At 38.3% G+C, this 16,450-nt stretch overlaps 1 protein-coding gene across 1 annotated transcript; it reads right to left on the bottom strand.

Annotated features, from left to right (window-relative positions):
- Positions 1-4,843: 4,843 nt before the first annotated feature.
- Positions 4,844-11,645, bottom strand: FRG1 (FSHD region gene 1). The gene is made up of 9 exons (XM_010201189.2): positions 11,544-11,645; positions 11,180-11,247; positions 9,242-9,364; positions 8,215-8,272; positions 7,930-8,044; positions 7,468-7,572; positions 6,644-6,735; positions 5,860-5,970; positions 4,844-4,964 (listed from the first exon to the last, which is right to left on the bottom strand). The coding sequence occupies exons 1-9, from the start codon at positions 11,603-11,605 to the stop codon at positions 4,928-4,930; spliced, it is 771 nt and encodes a 256-aa protein (XP_010199491.1). The 5' UTR covers positions 11,606-11,645; the 3' UTR covers positions 4,844-4,927.
- Positions 11,646-16,450: the final 4,805 nt, after the last annotated feature.

The following is a 16,450-nucleotide window of genomic DNA, read 5'->3' as shown; positions in this document are numbered from 1 at the left end:
CTTTATGCAGAACCTGAGACATGTCATGTGTTTTTAGGCACACTGAAAAGAAGCAATATAGGCTTTAATATCATGACTTAATTACACAGCCAATTAACTCTCTTGCAAAACAAAGTGGAGGCGGCAAGAAAAAAAGAACAGGAAAGGATAAAAGAAATGCATTGTAAGATGTGTGAAAGCCTTGGGCAAAGGGAGGGTGTGCAGCACCATGTAGGAAGGAAATCAGCTCAGAACATAAGCTTGGAATTGCACAGAGCAAGGCAGAAAAGCATTAAGCACTGGTGGATGAAGATACAGAACCAATCAGGGGATTTAGTAAATGAGGAAAATGGCAGCTATCAAGAGAAAAGATTTTCATGGGAGTGACTTTCACAAATAGGAAATTGGGCAGTTTCTACAAGGGGCAGACCTTTTTATTTTTTGTTTGTTTGAAAACAAATACTTGTAACACAATAGTTCTGTAGTTACGTGTAGGTATCTGAGTATTTTACAGTCTACAGTAAGAAATAGGTAGATTAAGTTGGGCCTGTTATTTTCTAAACATCTGAAGGACTTTTTGATCAGCTTTTATTTCTAGAGCAAACAGCTTTTAGGTGTTTTACTATCTTTATCTAGATACTTTACTATCTTTAGGACATTTTTAACAGTAAAAAAAATGATTACTTTGGAAAATTAAAAATTCTTTTTGAATGCTTTGAAGACAAAATTATCCCATCATGTTACACATCCACAACGTACTTTTTTGAAGCCTCTCCATACTTCTGGTTTAGTTCTTAGACCAGTAAAGAAACTCTCAGTTTAAGGAACAGTTAACATCCTCCAGTACCTGTGGTTCTATCAGAACGTCTTGTTTCAGGGTCCACACTGATACTTCAGGTCTGACATTTTGTTGTCTAGGTTTCTTCTGTCAGTTTTCAAAAATCTAAGTTGAGTTAAAAGAAAAATGCTCCTTAAAGATGTACTTCTGCTTTCTCATACTCATCTATCCAGTACTGTATTGCCACTTTCCAGATTTGTCTCTTCCTCCAGAAGCAGAGGCTGCACAAATTACTTCCCTTTTTCTGTTTCAGTGAAATGAAAGCTCTTAGTGCTAATACTGCCAGGACATACCGTCATCAAGAAGACTCCACGAATACCTCCAACAGGAAAATATCCTAATGGACTCCTTACAGCAACAGTTTAATGTACATAGTGATAGTCACCATTTTGTCACATCCTTAATTTCCTTTTCTCAGGACTAAAATTCCCATGAATTCCCCATACTTCTGCTTCTGTGTTACATCAAGAGAGTTTTTAGCAAGAATCTAATGTATGACTAGTCACAACACAGAGGGCAACCCCACTGCTACTACAATATCCTTATTCCCCACAGGGCTGCTTATGCTTTGACAAATCCAGTACCTCCTCTTCTACCTGGGACAGTCTCATTCCATTTGCGCTGACATTTCTTTTTTCTTCTCTTACTCCTAGCTCTATAACAAACATGCCTCTCAGTTCCATTTTTCCTTTACCATCACTTACAGCTACTTACAATGCTTACACCCTGCAGTCTCCTCCTTACATTGATAAATATGAAACACAGAAGTCCTTTCCATGGGTAATTCTCAGGCTCTCTATACTCTTTCAGCACTCTTTCCACCAGCGTAGAAGATTTCTGCTTCCAGCTGTGTCTGTGTAAGTAATAATTTTTGAGTTCTACCAGAAAAGACTTTAAATAATATATTACAAAAAGGAAAACCAGATGCTGTAGTATCAGTCTGCTTCAACCATCAGCTTTCACTTCAGTGATCCGTGAATCCATGGCACCTGCAATGAACTGCCCAATAAGTAATTACTCTGGCCTGCGGCCTGCTCCTTCTGGTGCTGCCTCTTTTCCAGTATTATGGGAGATGTTTTGGCAGTAGGCCACTTCCAGATCCATGATGTTGCAATGGTTTTATATCAGGTTATGTTTCTAGGGAGGGACATTTAGCTTGGTACCTAAAACCAGAAGTACTTAATGAGCCCTAATCCCCAGTCTGAGACCAAACAGATGAGCCCTGTTGAAAAATGAATGCATTTTTTTCCTGTCATGGCACAATCCACAGCTGTGCTGCATTTTCAATCAAGAATTCTTCGGACTCTGGGCAGCAACATTTGCCAACAGTCAGCTATTTATTTCTAGCTTTTGGCCTTTTACCTGCAAATTCAGCGCTTACACTTCTGTCAGACCTCCTCGCCCCGTGCAATGCATCTTTTCCAACAATATAGGAACTCAAAATACAGCCTTTACTCTGTATTGAAAAGGCAGCATTGCCCTTTTCTTTACAAAAAATGAGTCACAGAGCATATGCACACACCCTGCAACTCAAAAGCCTCTAAGCCACGTACACAAATCAAGTTTCATCTGCTTGACCATTTCTGCTCCTGGTGAAGTGTTAGTGGCTACCTGGCTGTCTGAGACATCCTGTCAATCAATTTGGGAGCAAAAACGTTATACATACAGTCCCCTGAAAAGGCCAACTACTCTCCCTCAAGACCTTAACTAAAAGCCAGAGAGCTTTCTCTCTGGACTGTCTAGTCTGTCTCCCAGGGCTTAAGCTATATGGCACCACCTTGCCTTTGATAATTCGTATAGCTTTATTTTTTGTTCAAGCACTGCCCTTAATATAAGCCAAATATTCCTAAGTAATACACTTAATAAGATTTTATAACTGGGTTATATGTGAGGCAATTTTATGGTAATTCTGGAGATATTAGAAAAATTGCAATCAAATATTAGTTCTGCCAATTACAGTTTCTTTTTGCAAATGTGGTCTCACTACAAACATGCTGTTATTCCCAGCAACTGCCTATTTTGAAAGAGTATGTAGGTAATTGAAAATTACCTTTATTTCAGCTTCCTTCTTGCTATGTGGTGAGCTTAATGAGTAAACTCAAACTTTTGTACTAAAACTAGAAATAAAATCTGTGAAGACTTTAAAATGTAGGTATTGAACTTTATGCTGGTAAAAAAGGACAAGCATTTGACCAGTTTCCATGGCCATCTGATACTACTACTTTTTTTTTTTTAACAATATGTCCTGAAGTGTAATAATGGCAAAAGTGACAGATATGGGGCAAAATACAACACTAATTTGAGATCATTTAATACTATCCCTGCCCCTAGCTATGGAAGGATCTTTTGTACCTCTAAAAGTGGAGGGGAAAAAGGAAAAAAAAAAAATCTCATTTGATAATTTTAGTCACTTTTTTCCATTCAGCATAGACCTTACTTTAATTTCTCTGTATTCTGGTATAACTTCTATCAGCATTAAAATATGGATTTCTAAGAAGCAGCTGGAACAACAGGAAGGTCTCCATTTTGACAAAGAAGAAAGTTACAAGTGTATCTATCCCAATATAGATACACAAACCCCATCCAGAGGGAGCATTTTGATTTCTCATTTAGTATCTAAATGCTACAGTGGGGAAAAAAAGGCACTCACTAAACAGCAGGTTTAACAGGTATACACTGAATAAGTTCTACTGCCTTAGAGGGAAAACAGCCATTGGAAAAGTCTCTCAGTACTCTGCTGGAGAGAGCTGGACATGGAAACTTCAAAATGCCACAGAAACATATCGATTTTTGTTTGCTTTCCTAGAAAGAAACAGGTTTTTAAAGAATCCCTGTGTTATATCATGAAGGAGCCCAGCCTCTGTTTTGCTTCCTTTGGTTCTATGAAATCTGTATAGGCTACATCCTTATTTCTACAAATTCTTTGAAAAAGAAATGCTTTCACTGCAAACCTCAGCAAGCTTTCCCTAATCAGCTGTAATCACTTTTCATACTGAAAAGTCACTAGAGGGCTTAAGCAATGATGATGTACTTAAATTCTTTGTGTTTCATCCTCAAGATCAACTGCCCATGAAATCAGACTGATTTAAACTGTCGCTACTGACTAGAACGTATTGGTCCATTCTTGGGCTCCTTCAGACACATAATTATCTTGCATAAGCTTACTGTGTTGTATTACATGTGCAGTTCAAATGGACAGCTAGGAGAAGCTGCATGGGAACAATCCAAATTATTACCATAAAAATCTACAATATTGTTACCAAGTCATCTTTATGATGTAGATTAGAGAAGCTGCAGAGAGATAGCAACTGAGGTAGTTCCCATGGAGATGTTACTGAAAAGCTTCTTGGTTCTCAGAGACAAGTCGCTGCTGTTTTATTGAAAAAATGGAAGTCCACAACATAAACCTTCAAGTTTGCAATATCAGATTTTCTCTTGTAAAATAAGCAGCTTGCAAACACAAAGAGCCATCCTCTTGTTTTACAAAGCACCTGCATTTTCACTTGTAATAGGGTTCTTCTGACTTGTAAACACTTCTTCCAGCATATGGCTTATGCCATTTATCAACAATGTGAGTCTGTTTTGAACATGGTTTCATAGCCTGAACACTCTGTCTCAGTCCTCACCTGATGTACAATGTACATGTACAATGGCTCCACACTTGTTCTACTCAGGACCTGGTATGATGTATTCCAAGACATGTATTTTCAATTATTTCTTCTTGTTCAATATGGTTACATATTTATTAATGGTTCAATGTTTTAACCATATTTACTTCTGAAATTCATCATCGTTCCCTTCTACTCTGTCTTCTGCACTTTTTCCAACTTCAGGTTCCTTTCATCAGCCTCCAAGGATTTGGTGGGTCAGTTTCTTTTCCATTAAAGAATTATCTCATTTCAATAGCATGTTATTTTACAGCAAATTTAACAGTTTTCATTACTGAAAGGTGACATTAGTTTGATGCTTAATTATAGCTCTCAGGTGATCCTTTAAAAAATAACAAAAAATAATCAGTAAACAGCCTTCAGTAAAAATTATAAAACACTTTACTTTTATTTTCAGTTTGACTATGACCAAAGATGCAGAAAGAAGTGGACCAGCTGGTTGTCACTTGCAGTATCTATCCGCTTTCACTTTTGCTCTCCTATATGGAAAGAGTAATGAAACAAGATTCAGATTAAGACCAAGTGGCATTACATCTGGGTGTTACATCTGACTGAAAGTGTTAAAGAAGCACTGAAGACAATTTTTCTTAAACTTCAAAGCACATACAAAAGCCTAACACCACTTGGGATTTGTTAATTATCTTTGTTTAGTTAGGGAGCTAGAACTGTAATGCCTAAAGTTAACTTCATCTTTCCCTTCACATCATCATGACTTGTGTTTTGTCCACTCTGAGGAATGGAATTCAGGGTCAGTATGATTTGAAACTGACACTCAACCTGTGATGGCTCAGGAGTGTTCTCACATCATTTGCAATTATCAAATAGTCTTCTGCATTCCACCCACTGAATTAATTCAAGCATTTATACTTTATATAGTATCAGTAAGTACACTATAAAATGGTTTAGAAATTCAAGACAGTTTCTATAACCTCAGCTCAGGACAAAAAAAAAAAAAAAAAGATGTTGCCACTAGATAACACAAAGGCTACTCTTAATATATGCTGTTTCTCATTAAAATGCATCTTTCCCCTCAACAAAAAGTTCTGGTATTGAAAAAAAATGTTTAAAAATTAGCTTAATTTTTGTGATTAAATGAGATTCAACTTCTCTGTACTAAACAAAATTAATAACTTAGTTAAATATAAATATATATTAAAAAAATCATTTCTGGATAAATCCAAACCTGCAAACTTTAGCTAAACTAATGAAAATTCAGAACAACAAAAATACCCAGCCCTAGAACTCAGGCAGAACACTGACCAGAGAGGAAATTCTCAACATGCCCTACCCCTGGAATCTAGCTTTCTTTTGTACCCCAGGTCTATTGTAATTCTATCTCCTAGTCAGTACATTATTTCTTATACATTGGAGTACCTGTCGAGCAGCATTTCATGAAAAGTGCCTTCTTTCCTGGCTTTTCGGAGGGCTTTTGTATCTTCTTTGCTTATTTTAAGCTTTTTGTCTTGAAAACTTTGGAATTTCTTTCTGTAAGGGGGTGGAAAAAAATGAGCCCTACATGATTAGTATGACGTGGCTACAAGTTCTGAAGACTCCCTTCTTTAACTACTAGTATGACAAGTCAAGGAGCAAAAGTGTCCTGGGTGCAAGTGGCAAGGTGCTGGTAGTGGGCGAGCTACAGGGGTGGCAGCTGTGAGAAAAGGCCTGGGGATGCCTTGTGCAGGACACAGCTGGCTCCACAACGGACCCACCACAGGGCATGGCCCAGTTCATCAGCAAAGCTGGTGGCACCTCTGTGAAAACATATTTAAGAAAGGGCAAAATGCCACACAGGCAGAGGAGAAGAGATATTCCCTTCCAGAGCATGATGATGCCAGAGTAGGGGAAAAGTGGGAGAGGAAAGGAGTGGCAGAGAGAAACTGCTACGTATTGGCCCATATATCCACCCTGCTTGGGCAAACAGATAGAGGAGTTTGGAGCAAAGTTGAGCTTGGGAGTTTTGCCTGTGTGGTAACTGGTATGTAATCTCCCTGTCATTATGCTAACCCATAAGCAGCTTTCTCATCCTGTTTTTCACTCTTGTCCTGCTGAGGGGAAAGCAAGGGAAAGACTACATGGGAGCTTCACCCTTTCACCAAAGGCACACCCAAAGAGAAGGGAAAAGTGTACTTGAGCCTGTTAACAGCTCTAGACTACGTACACATAATTGATTTCACACTGTTTCACATTTCCCTTGTCTTCTTGTGGAACATCATCTTTCTTCTTAGCTTCTCTTTCAGCACAAGAACGAATCTAGTCATTGAGAGAAAAAAAAAAAATCCAGGCAAAACTTGTATTTTTAAAACCAGAAGTTACCGATTAAAGATGACGACGTATCCTTGATAATAGAGTAAGAGTCACAGTGACTTTTTAAGTTCAGAGCTGTCAGACTGGTTAATTTGCACCTAGAGACAGCTGCAATAGAAGAGCTGCCTGAAATATGTGAAAAATTAAGTGAAATTTTTGATATTACTGTAAGACCATTACAGTTCTTAGTTTTAGATGAAGTAAAATGCCCTTTTCAGAGACTGACTAATATTACTGCTCTGACTAGTAGAAACCCATCTCAGTCTGGAGAAACACGTATATGTTCCATGTTCAGATTAAGTCACGATAGTATTTGTACATTCTTTTACTTTAAAGATCTCCCTTTCTGCATCATTCTGGTAAACCCTTCACTGTCCCAGCTTCAGTCGCAATTCATTTCTCTCATACCAAGCTGCTCAGAACTATCTGGATATCACCTAGACTGTCCTGCCCCTCAATATCTTGCCTTTCTGTAGTGGTAAAATCTCTTCCCGTCTCTACTGGAAGTATTTCAGTTTTTGCAGCCCTGGAGCTCATTTACCTTTCTTGTAGCCAAATCACTTGACAGCTCATAGAAAAAAATTGTGACTATGTTAACAGTACATTCTAGCACACAGACACCCTCCTTGTTTGAATATCCATGCCAAAACTTTAGTAGCTGTAGAAGTTCCAGATTACCTTTATCATTTCTTCTTCTCCTGCAGTTTTGCTTTTGGCTTCTATGTCTCCTTCTTCATTACATCTAACAAAACGGCTATTTGCTGCTAGTAATGCCATTTTCTTCTGCAGATATAATATCACACACTGTTAGTATAAGAATCCTTGATTCATAGCATTTATTCTCTACATCAGGAAAACCCTGTGAATGCATTGTATTCTTTTATATATGACACTTCAAAAGCTAGCCAGCTGACTTGCTGGCTCCCTCATTCTTAGAATGCTTATAGCTGGCAAAATGCAGTAACTTGAAGTATTTTAAGAACTTATAGTGAATGCATTGCAGTTGGGAAAACAGAAGACCAAAAGTTATAATATGGAAGAGATTGCAAAAGGCTTTTACTGCCTAGACAAAGAACATCAATACAAATCAAATACAGTCACACACTAGCAACATCATATGAACTACTCCAAACAGCTTACATCTTGGAAGACAGGTTCCCATTGCTCTCTTGATCCTATGGCATCAGAACGACCAACAACAAGTCCATCTGAATTTATACCAAGGTATTTGCCATAACCAGACTTCAGAGCAATCCTCAAAGATAAAGTGCAAGAAAATAATAAAGAATGTTTTTAATTCAAGCGATTCACACACGACAAACACAATATTGGTAGACCATATATTTCAAGAGAATATTAAAACAAGTTTGCACCAGAAACAAAGACAACAAGTATCGAAACCTGTAACATTGTTACAGTAATTACCTTGTATCAGACAACTTTACTGCTGTAAACTGTTCAGGAGGACTAGGGCCTTCATCATCTGTGGAATGAGTTTTCCGTTAGTTCAGTATGTAGTACTAAACACTGAGTATTTTAACCTGTTAATACTGCGGTTTCTAACAGGCTGAAGGATTTAACAGTGGCAACTGGAAAATACTACAGAAAGCTGCACTACTTTATTTCTTTTAAAAATAATTTTTGAATGTTCACTCTTAAAAAACCTAAAAATAACGGGGCTGCTAATTTATGATAACAGCTTTAGAGTGTTCAGAATAAGACACAAAATAAAATAAAAAAAAATCCTTGCCTGAGAAATTTATAGTTGGAAATGGTTTGTAATTCTTCAGATGGCTTTGAAAACCTTATTCGCCTTGTAACGCTAATTTTTCCATACAAAAATGTATTACGGTTCAGCTATGGTAACACAACTCAGTATCCTAAAAGCTGTTTGCCTCTCCATCCCTCAAAACCAAGAAGATATAATGTCACCATCATTGCTCTTGATCTCACCCTAGAGGTGAAACAGTCTGTCAAGGTTCTGGAATAGTCCTTGTCTGAATGATGGCTTACGAATTTAAAGTAAGGACAAACTAATTATCCCACCAGGTGAATAGCCCACTTGTGCAACAACAAAACAAGTACATTAAGATGAGGATGCTGCAATAAGCCTTGAAACTCATCTGCTTTGAGTTTTGCTTTTCAACTGACACCGTAAAGATTTCATAGGATTAAATAAAAGCTATACTTCTTTTTATCCAGTAAATGGTACGGCCTTTAACAGGTGATCATCTGCAATGCAGCTCAATTTATTGTACACATAAACCAGCAGCAAACCCAGTAAGTGAAAATGATTGGCAGTCATTAGGTTTATGTCATCTGCACACTACGTCTAGGACTATTGCATTATTTGTAATAAACTACTTTTAGCTGTAAACTGCTTGCCTGTAAGTGATGCTATTTTTATGCCTTTCATTACTAAAACTGCATATTATGATTTCCTGAAACAAACCTTTATGTGGTGCTCCAAGCGTAAACAAGCCATTGTCAAGGGCGTGGATGTAAGCTCCTTTATCCATTTCTATAGCTATAGTGCCTGTAATTTCACCGAAATTACTGACAGCCCACCAATTTCCTAAAACACAAAAACACAACAGTTAATTGCAATTACAGTAGTTCAAGAGATGATATTTCTTTGTCTTCTCAGAGATTCGAAATTTTAAACATTACAATTGCTAATGCTGTCTCAAGATCTTTGTGCACTACCTTATAGCATAAGGCCAATGTAACAGTGCTGCCCAATCAGAAAGTCCTGCCATTTGACCCACCCTGCCATCCCCAGTTACAGATTCCAACAGATCATCCCTTCTTTGTGTTAGTCCACAGAGTAAGCTCACCCATTCAGCTCATACAGCTAAAATACACCTGGCAGGGAAGGGTTTTGTTTTGTTAGTTTGAATTTTTACCCCCATCACCTCTAAGCCTCCTGCAGTTTTCAGGTCATATCCAATTATGAAATTCTCCTACACAATGGACACAAATTATCTCATCTTACTGTTAAATTTCTTCACCTGAGCTGTAGTCCTTAGAATTCAGTGTTCAAACCAGTATGTGTTTGAAAATGAGTCCCACAGAAGTCTATCAAAGTTAAAAGTAGCCCTACTCATGTGCACGAATTAGAATTATGATGTTAATATTTTTTTAAACAGTAAAATTTTCTCCCAGTATACCATCTTACAAATATTTTCTAGTTGATTAGGATAACAACTATTTTTAATTAATCTGAATACAATGTCTTTTTTTGCATGTGGTAAATTTGGCAAGTCAATCTGCCTTGAGCAGAAAAAAATATCCCCCTATCTTTATACAAGATATGGAACTAACTGTGTTGTCCTTTGCAGTCATGGCGCAGAGATTCACGTATGAATTTTCAAAGTCTCTCCTACTTTTCTGAAATCTGTCTAAACTAAAGAATAAAAAGCATCTGCAACATTCTTCTACTGTAAGACACAATAGCGCTTTTTCTCTTTTAAATTGTTTTAACACAGGAACAAGGATGCCTTCCCCTTGCACTGATTTGGCTTCTACCTATATACACATAATAGAAAATGACATTTGTCTGGTAATAGGCACTGAGCTACCATATACATCTGCACCTCTCATGACTTTGTTGTTATTTTTTAGCTGGTTTTTTTTCTGTGAACTGTGATTGATCAAGGACTGAAGGGTAACAGCCTGTGAAGTTACCAGTCACAACCACACATACTGTGATCCTTCTGTTTTATGAAAAAGGCAAAAATGAAGTATTTAGCCAATGGTTCAGGTTTGTGTCTTCCATTTCAAATAACAGTAGCAAATTTATATGAACACGGCACAGTAGTCAAACAATTATGTCAAGTTAAAACCAAATAAACCAACTAACCAAGACTCTTTTCCTTTGAAGGAATCAAAGGTTTAACTGAAGAACCTAGTCAGAAAGTAATTGATGGCAGAGTAAAAACAGAAAGCACAGATGATCCAACCCCTAATTTTTAAAGTTATAATAACAAAAGACTTATTTACATAGAAACACACTCATTAAACAACAGCATTACAGTGTTAAACAAATCTCTCTTCCTGAAGCAAACACCACCAGAGAGGAAAAAAAAAAAGAGATACAAGCTGATAATTAGCTTGACATTTTATAAAAACATACTTTAGCTAAAAAAACCAAAAACTAAAACCAAGTGGAAAATCCATCCCATTGCTGTCAGAAGTACTATTTGAAGTCTAGGAAGATCCCAACATACAAATAATAAATATATTGTGAGAAATAACTATAAATTTCTACAGATACTGCACTTGGCTTACACAGTTCTGCGACTATCTCTTCTGCTTCTGTTACCCCTCCTCCCTGCCATCCCCCCGGCCAGTTTCCACACTGTCAAATAATTCCTGCAAAGCAGCTCACCAACAATATCAAGTTGCTCTGCTGCATCTTCTTCTCTTTTCCTTTTCTTCTCCTTGTGCTTTTTCTTGCTGGGAAGCGAAATACAAAAAAAATCAGCCCATGTTTCTGACCCGGCCTGCCCCCAGCGAGCTCTCTCAGATGGCCTCGCTACCAAGCGCTGCGGGAGCAGGTCACTGACAGCAGCCGAGGTAAGGGGCTGACAGTCCGAACCCCCCTGCCCTGGCCAGGGTGCCTGGGGAGGACGGGACGGAATGGGCCGGGCTGGCCTCTGCCCAGTCCCGCTTCCGACGCGAACCCAACACAGCCCGGCCCGAGTTCCCGGCCCCGGGCACCGCACTACGGCAGCACACAACCTCCTCCTCACCTTTTCTCTTTAGCCCCTTTGAGGACGAGCTTGGTGGATTTAACGCAGGAATACTCCGCCATCTTCCGCTACGGTAGCCGCCAACCGCCACAATGGCCCCGCCCCGCCCCGGCCAGCGGACGGGAGCCCCGGAGCGACAACATTCCTCCGCAGGCGCTCCGCTGTTTGCGGCGCAGGCACTGTGGGCAGGAGCAAGTCACTGACAGCCTGCTGCGGGTCCTCAGCGGAGTTTGAGGGGAAAAATTAAAAGAGAAAAGTTTAAAATTAAGACCATGTCTTCCTGCACTTTTCCATTCCAAGTCTGGCTTGGCTCCACCCCAGCGCCTTTCGGGGCCGCAGACCCTAAGGAATGAACCTACATCTCCCTCTCTGGGCTGTCGTAGCAACTTGTTGATGAATGTATTGCAGAGCATATGTAATAGACATACGGCAGAGCCCTCGTGCCTGTGCCCACGCTTGGGTGAGAGACCTGGAAGTGTTTAGCCTAGAAAAGAGAAGACTGAAGAAGAACCTCATCAACACTTAAGTACCTAAAGAGCGAATGTGTAGAGGATGGGGAGACACTTTTTTTCTGTAGTGTCTTGGAACAGAGTAATGGACATAAGCTGGAACATGGAAAGTTTCACTTAAACAAGGAAAAACTTGTTTACTGTAAAGGTGGCAGAGCACAGCCAGGGAGATTGTGGAGTTTCTTGTGGAGGTATTCAAAACCCATCTGTGTGACGTGACAGAGGTGAACCTGCTTTAGCAGGGGAGTTGGACTAGCTGATTTCTGTAAGTCTCTCCCAGCTCCTACCTTTCTGTGATTCTGTGAGTGACCATGTGGCAGCGGTGATGGCATGGGCAGAATTATGCAAGGCCTGGTCACCAGGCTGTGCTGAGGGCAGGAACTAAAGCTTCCAGAAGAACCGGTGAAGACAAGTTGAGGAAGTAAAGCTTGTAAGTCAACCAAGTGTGCCAAACTAGGGGCAAAATGACAGTTTTCCCCATCCAGTTAGCCAGCTGGTGTTCCACAGAGTAAAAGTTATCCCAGGGTTGCCCCATGGAATATAACCACTTTTTTTTTCTCATGTGGTTAACTTACTACCTTCTCATCAGGTACTACTACTCCTTTGGGGAATAGCCTTACTAGCACATGTGTGATTAGACTCCCAGTTAGAGCAGTAATTTGTGCTTAGTGTTACAACCTGTTGTTTCTACTTCACATTAACAAAGGGATTTTGTACCCAAAAGGTTGCCTGATGATTGTATTACCTGGTCAAGTGAAAGATCCCATCCCTATGAAATATTGTCTTACGTGTACGTGCACAGAGATGCTTGCATTGGATTGCTTTTTTTCTGATTTTATTACTTAGCTATGTTTGCAAGCTCTCAGCACCTCAAAGGTATCTTCTACAAGTAAGAAATGAGAAGTCTTATTGACTCTCGTGCTTATTAATGGTTATGTTAAGGCCATTAAAATCACTGAAACCATGGTCATGTGATAAAACTCCGCATGTATAATGTCTCAGTGAATGACTCTGGAATTTGTGGATGACTGCACAGATACTTTGATTGGATCCAGGACCCTGACACTTCTCCCCCAAATGCTGTCAATTTCTGTTTACATGCCTTATGTGACTAACCCCATATTTTTATTCATGAAGCTGAAGTGTTTACACCTGCTGTATAAAACAAAAGCAGCAGTCATGGACTTCTGGCAGTTTTGGCAGGTCCTCCATTTTAGGGTTTTGAGGAAGGAGGCATGGACTTGACATCAAAAGCAATACTTAAATCAAAATGTTGGTGCATGCAAATTCAGAGTACTTTTTTTTTTTGATGTCGCTGGCGTGCTGCTTTCCTGCCAGTGTCTTCATGTGTTGCAGTTTTGGCAGTGAAAGACAGTCATCTGCTTGATCAGTGTTTAGGAAGAGGTTAACTTGAAGCAGCCTTTTGCTACAGTAGATAGTATGTGATTGTATTGCTTTATTGACTTACGAGTCCCAGGAACTTGCATTTTGCAATTAATTCTTTCAGTAAAAGCTGAAAAAAATAGGCAGTACAAAAAGCTGCAGGCAATGATGGGCAGCTTGCTGACCACTTCTGATCTCTGCGTGGAGCTGCAATCAGGCACGTATTGCATTAGCAAAGTCTTGCATCCAGTCAAGTTGTGAGGGTCTCACACAACTTACTGTGAAGGACCAGAGAAGATCCATATGTCTGATTACATGATCAAGATACCTAGTCAGTCTACTAGCAATCCATCCAGTGATTTCAATCTCACTCTTGAGTACATTCTGTTTTCACATATCTAGGGATTATTGTTAGACTTCTTCTAGGACCTTTTCATACTGTTTTAGAATTTTCCAACTGACAGTAGAATGGTTGATCTTTGATTTGCTTCCTTGTTTTTCAATGGTAAATAAAAGGGCTTGTTCTCTATGAAAACCTTTTAGTCAATATATTGGTATTTCATTCTGCATTCTCGTGTCTCCACCTCTTTGGAAATGAATTCAAACTAAAATTAACATCAAGAAATTTTAGCAAATATAATAGTATTTTATCATTACTTTTTTGTCTGGTTCTAAATATATGCCTATATGTATTCCAGAAATTTTATTAAAGGGAATATGAAAATGAGAGAACAGTTGCAAAGGAATTAGACAAAAGCAGAGAGGAAATGAGTGAAGGAAAAATAACATCTGCATGCTGATCACTTAGCTTCCCCGTTGCATGCTAAGTTGACCTCCAGTGGTTTTTTTGGTTATTTTGGGGTTTAATTTTAGTTTCTTTTTAGGCTTTGATTCCATGTGGAGCAAACCTATGGGTGTTCTTTCTTTCTTTTTTTTTTTTTTTTAACTCTAGTTTTAGAACTTTGTGATCTTATCTTTTGGCTGCTTAACTGTGCAACCTGAGTATTTGTGGACTATTTGTATACTCTTGTCAAAGTGGGCCAGTGTATATTGATACATCAGCACTTCAAAGTATACAAGCATTTGCCTGAGAGTGACAATGGGAAAGGAAAAGCTAATATTTTAGTATGCTATGAAACAAAGATGCCTTGGCCACTTTTGGTTAAGAATATAGAGCATTTTCTAAGAGAAGTAATAACTTTAAAGTTATTAAGAATCATCCAAGTTAAATTATTGCTTTTTCCTGTTGACTTTTTGTTAACAACAAAAAGCAAGTAAAACAAAAGCAAGTAAAAAAAAATTGTATTTTAAAATACATGTTTATATCATGTGATGGAAGTGCACAGGCTTTATATTTTGCTGTTTGTCCACCAGATGCTGCTATAGCCACAAAAATAAATGCAAATTAAGAAATTTGGAAAAAAAAAAGAGTAGTCTTATTTTCATTACATTATTGTTACATTTTCATTACATATCATGAAAGAACTGAAAGAATCTTGAATCTTCAATTTTAACTTGAATTACACACACACTTACATTTTTGCATTGGAAATAGTCTCAGTGAGTTCAGTGAAGCAGCTGGTTCTGTGTAAATTTGAGCATCTTATAAGCTTTCTTAGGATGGGGCTATATCAACTGATACTTTATTTGCTTTTTTTTCTTTTCCCTGTTATGAAGAGAAAGAGAGAAAGCTTGGAGGACAGAGATCATAAATTTCTAATTTTAAGAGAAATGTAGACTTTTTTTCAGGCTTCCTTAATGTAAGAGATATATTCATGTTAATGAATATAATTTTATTTAAAATGCACATAGCTTGGGTTTCTTCTTTAATTTAGTGACTCCATCAACAAACAGCCATCACTACAGTATATACAGAAGACAGTAAAATCTTTTCCTGCAGGGCAGAGCGATGACATCAATCAGAACACTGTATCTCAAATGGTACTACTTTAGAAAAGCTATTGAAACTCTAATTTGCTAGTTAGTATTTTTGAAATTAAAACATTTCCAAAATGTGCTGGCTATGATTGTTTTAAAAAAATAGAACAGTTCATTTTCTTTATGGCAGTGGAAATAAATCGAGCCTTTGTGTTTGTAAATGTAGAAAACAAATCACTTTTTTAATGACTGGATTTTCCTGCCAGCTTGGAATTTGCCGCATGTGCATTTTATTTTGAATGCCTAAAGAGTGAAATCATTTGCTGTCTCTCATGCAGATGGGGCAGATTGGCTGAGGTGTCATTTGCAAAATGTGCACTTTCATTATTCAAGTTTGAAGGAGATCATTACAAACAATGTTCCCTATAGGCACTCGGATTGATGAAAGAGGAGAGCTGAGGCTGTGCATCTGTGAATGCAGCCTAGTGTCATAAGAGCCTGGACCAAACATCTTCTGTCTTGCTTACTTATGTTAGGAAATGTAGACATACCACCCCAAACCAGAGAAACTTGAATTATCCCTCTTGATAGCAGAGTTGACTGACAGTTTATATGTTGTTTTGTTTTGTTTTTTCTTTCATTTATAAGCATGAGGCCCTTGTGAAATATCTAAGCTGCTGATTGATGTAACAGCCAAGATTGATATGGTTTTGTTTACTCATTTACAGAAGGAGTGAAATCTGATGTGAGTTGGAACCAGAGCAACTATATTTATTTTTTTCCCCAGTGTGACAAAGTACATACACTAGAATGTTGTGGTGGTTTCTCATAACGTTCAGTGGCAGTTGTGTGCGAGGGTTGAAGTGTCCCCAGGACATGGTGGTGCATACCACAGTGATGTGACAGATGTAAATAAAAAGCTAATTTGATTCTTGGCATTTTGATCCTGCATGCTGAAAATACTTTTATCTGATGAGTTTGAAATGTGACCTGAAATTACCCTCTTCAAAACCTAAAATGTTGGTGTTCAGTTTTTAGTACAGATAAGCAAGTACCTGTGTAAATAGTATTTCTTCTATAGAGCTTATGGTACGGAAGTTAAGAGTATTTGGAAAATCTGAAGGCTTTCCCAGATTG

The sequence above is a fragment of the Colius striatus genome, chromosome 3, assembly GCF_028858725.1.
Source record: "Colius striatus isolate bColStr4 chromosome 3, bColStr4.1.hap1, whole genome shotgun sequence".
NCBI classification, from domain to species: domain Eukaryota; kingdom Metazoa; phylum Chordata; class Aves; order Coliiformes; family Coliidae; genus Colius; species Colius striatus.
The sequence above is the reverse complement of the archived record's forward strand: the minus strand, read 5'-3'. Positions and strand labels throughout refer to the sequence as shown.

Excerpts from the sequence above, each read along its gene's own strand:
- FRG1 (XM_010201189.2), bottom strand. The coding sequence starts at position 11,605 with ATGGCGGAGTATTCCTGCGTTAAATCCACCAAGCTCGTCCTCAAAGGG. Across the intron at positions 9,365-11,179 it reads AGAGCAACTTGATATTGTTG|GAAATTGGTGGGCTGTCAGT; the intron begins GTGAGCTGCTTT and ends TTTGTGTTTTAG. Across the intron at positions 6,736-7,467 it reads GAGAAGAAGAAATGATAAAG|ATTCGTTCTTGTGCTGAAAG; the intron begins GTAATCTGGAAC and ends CTCAATGACTAG.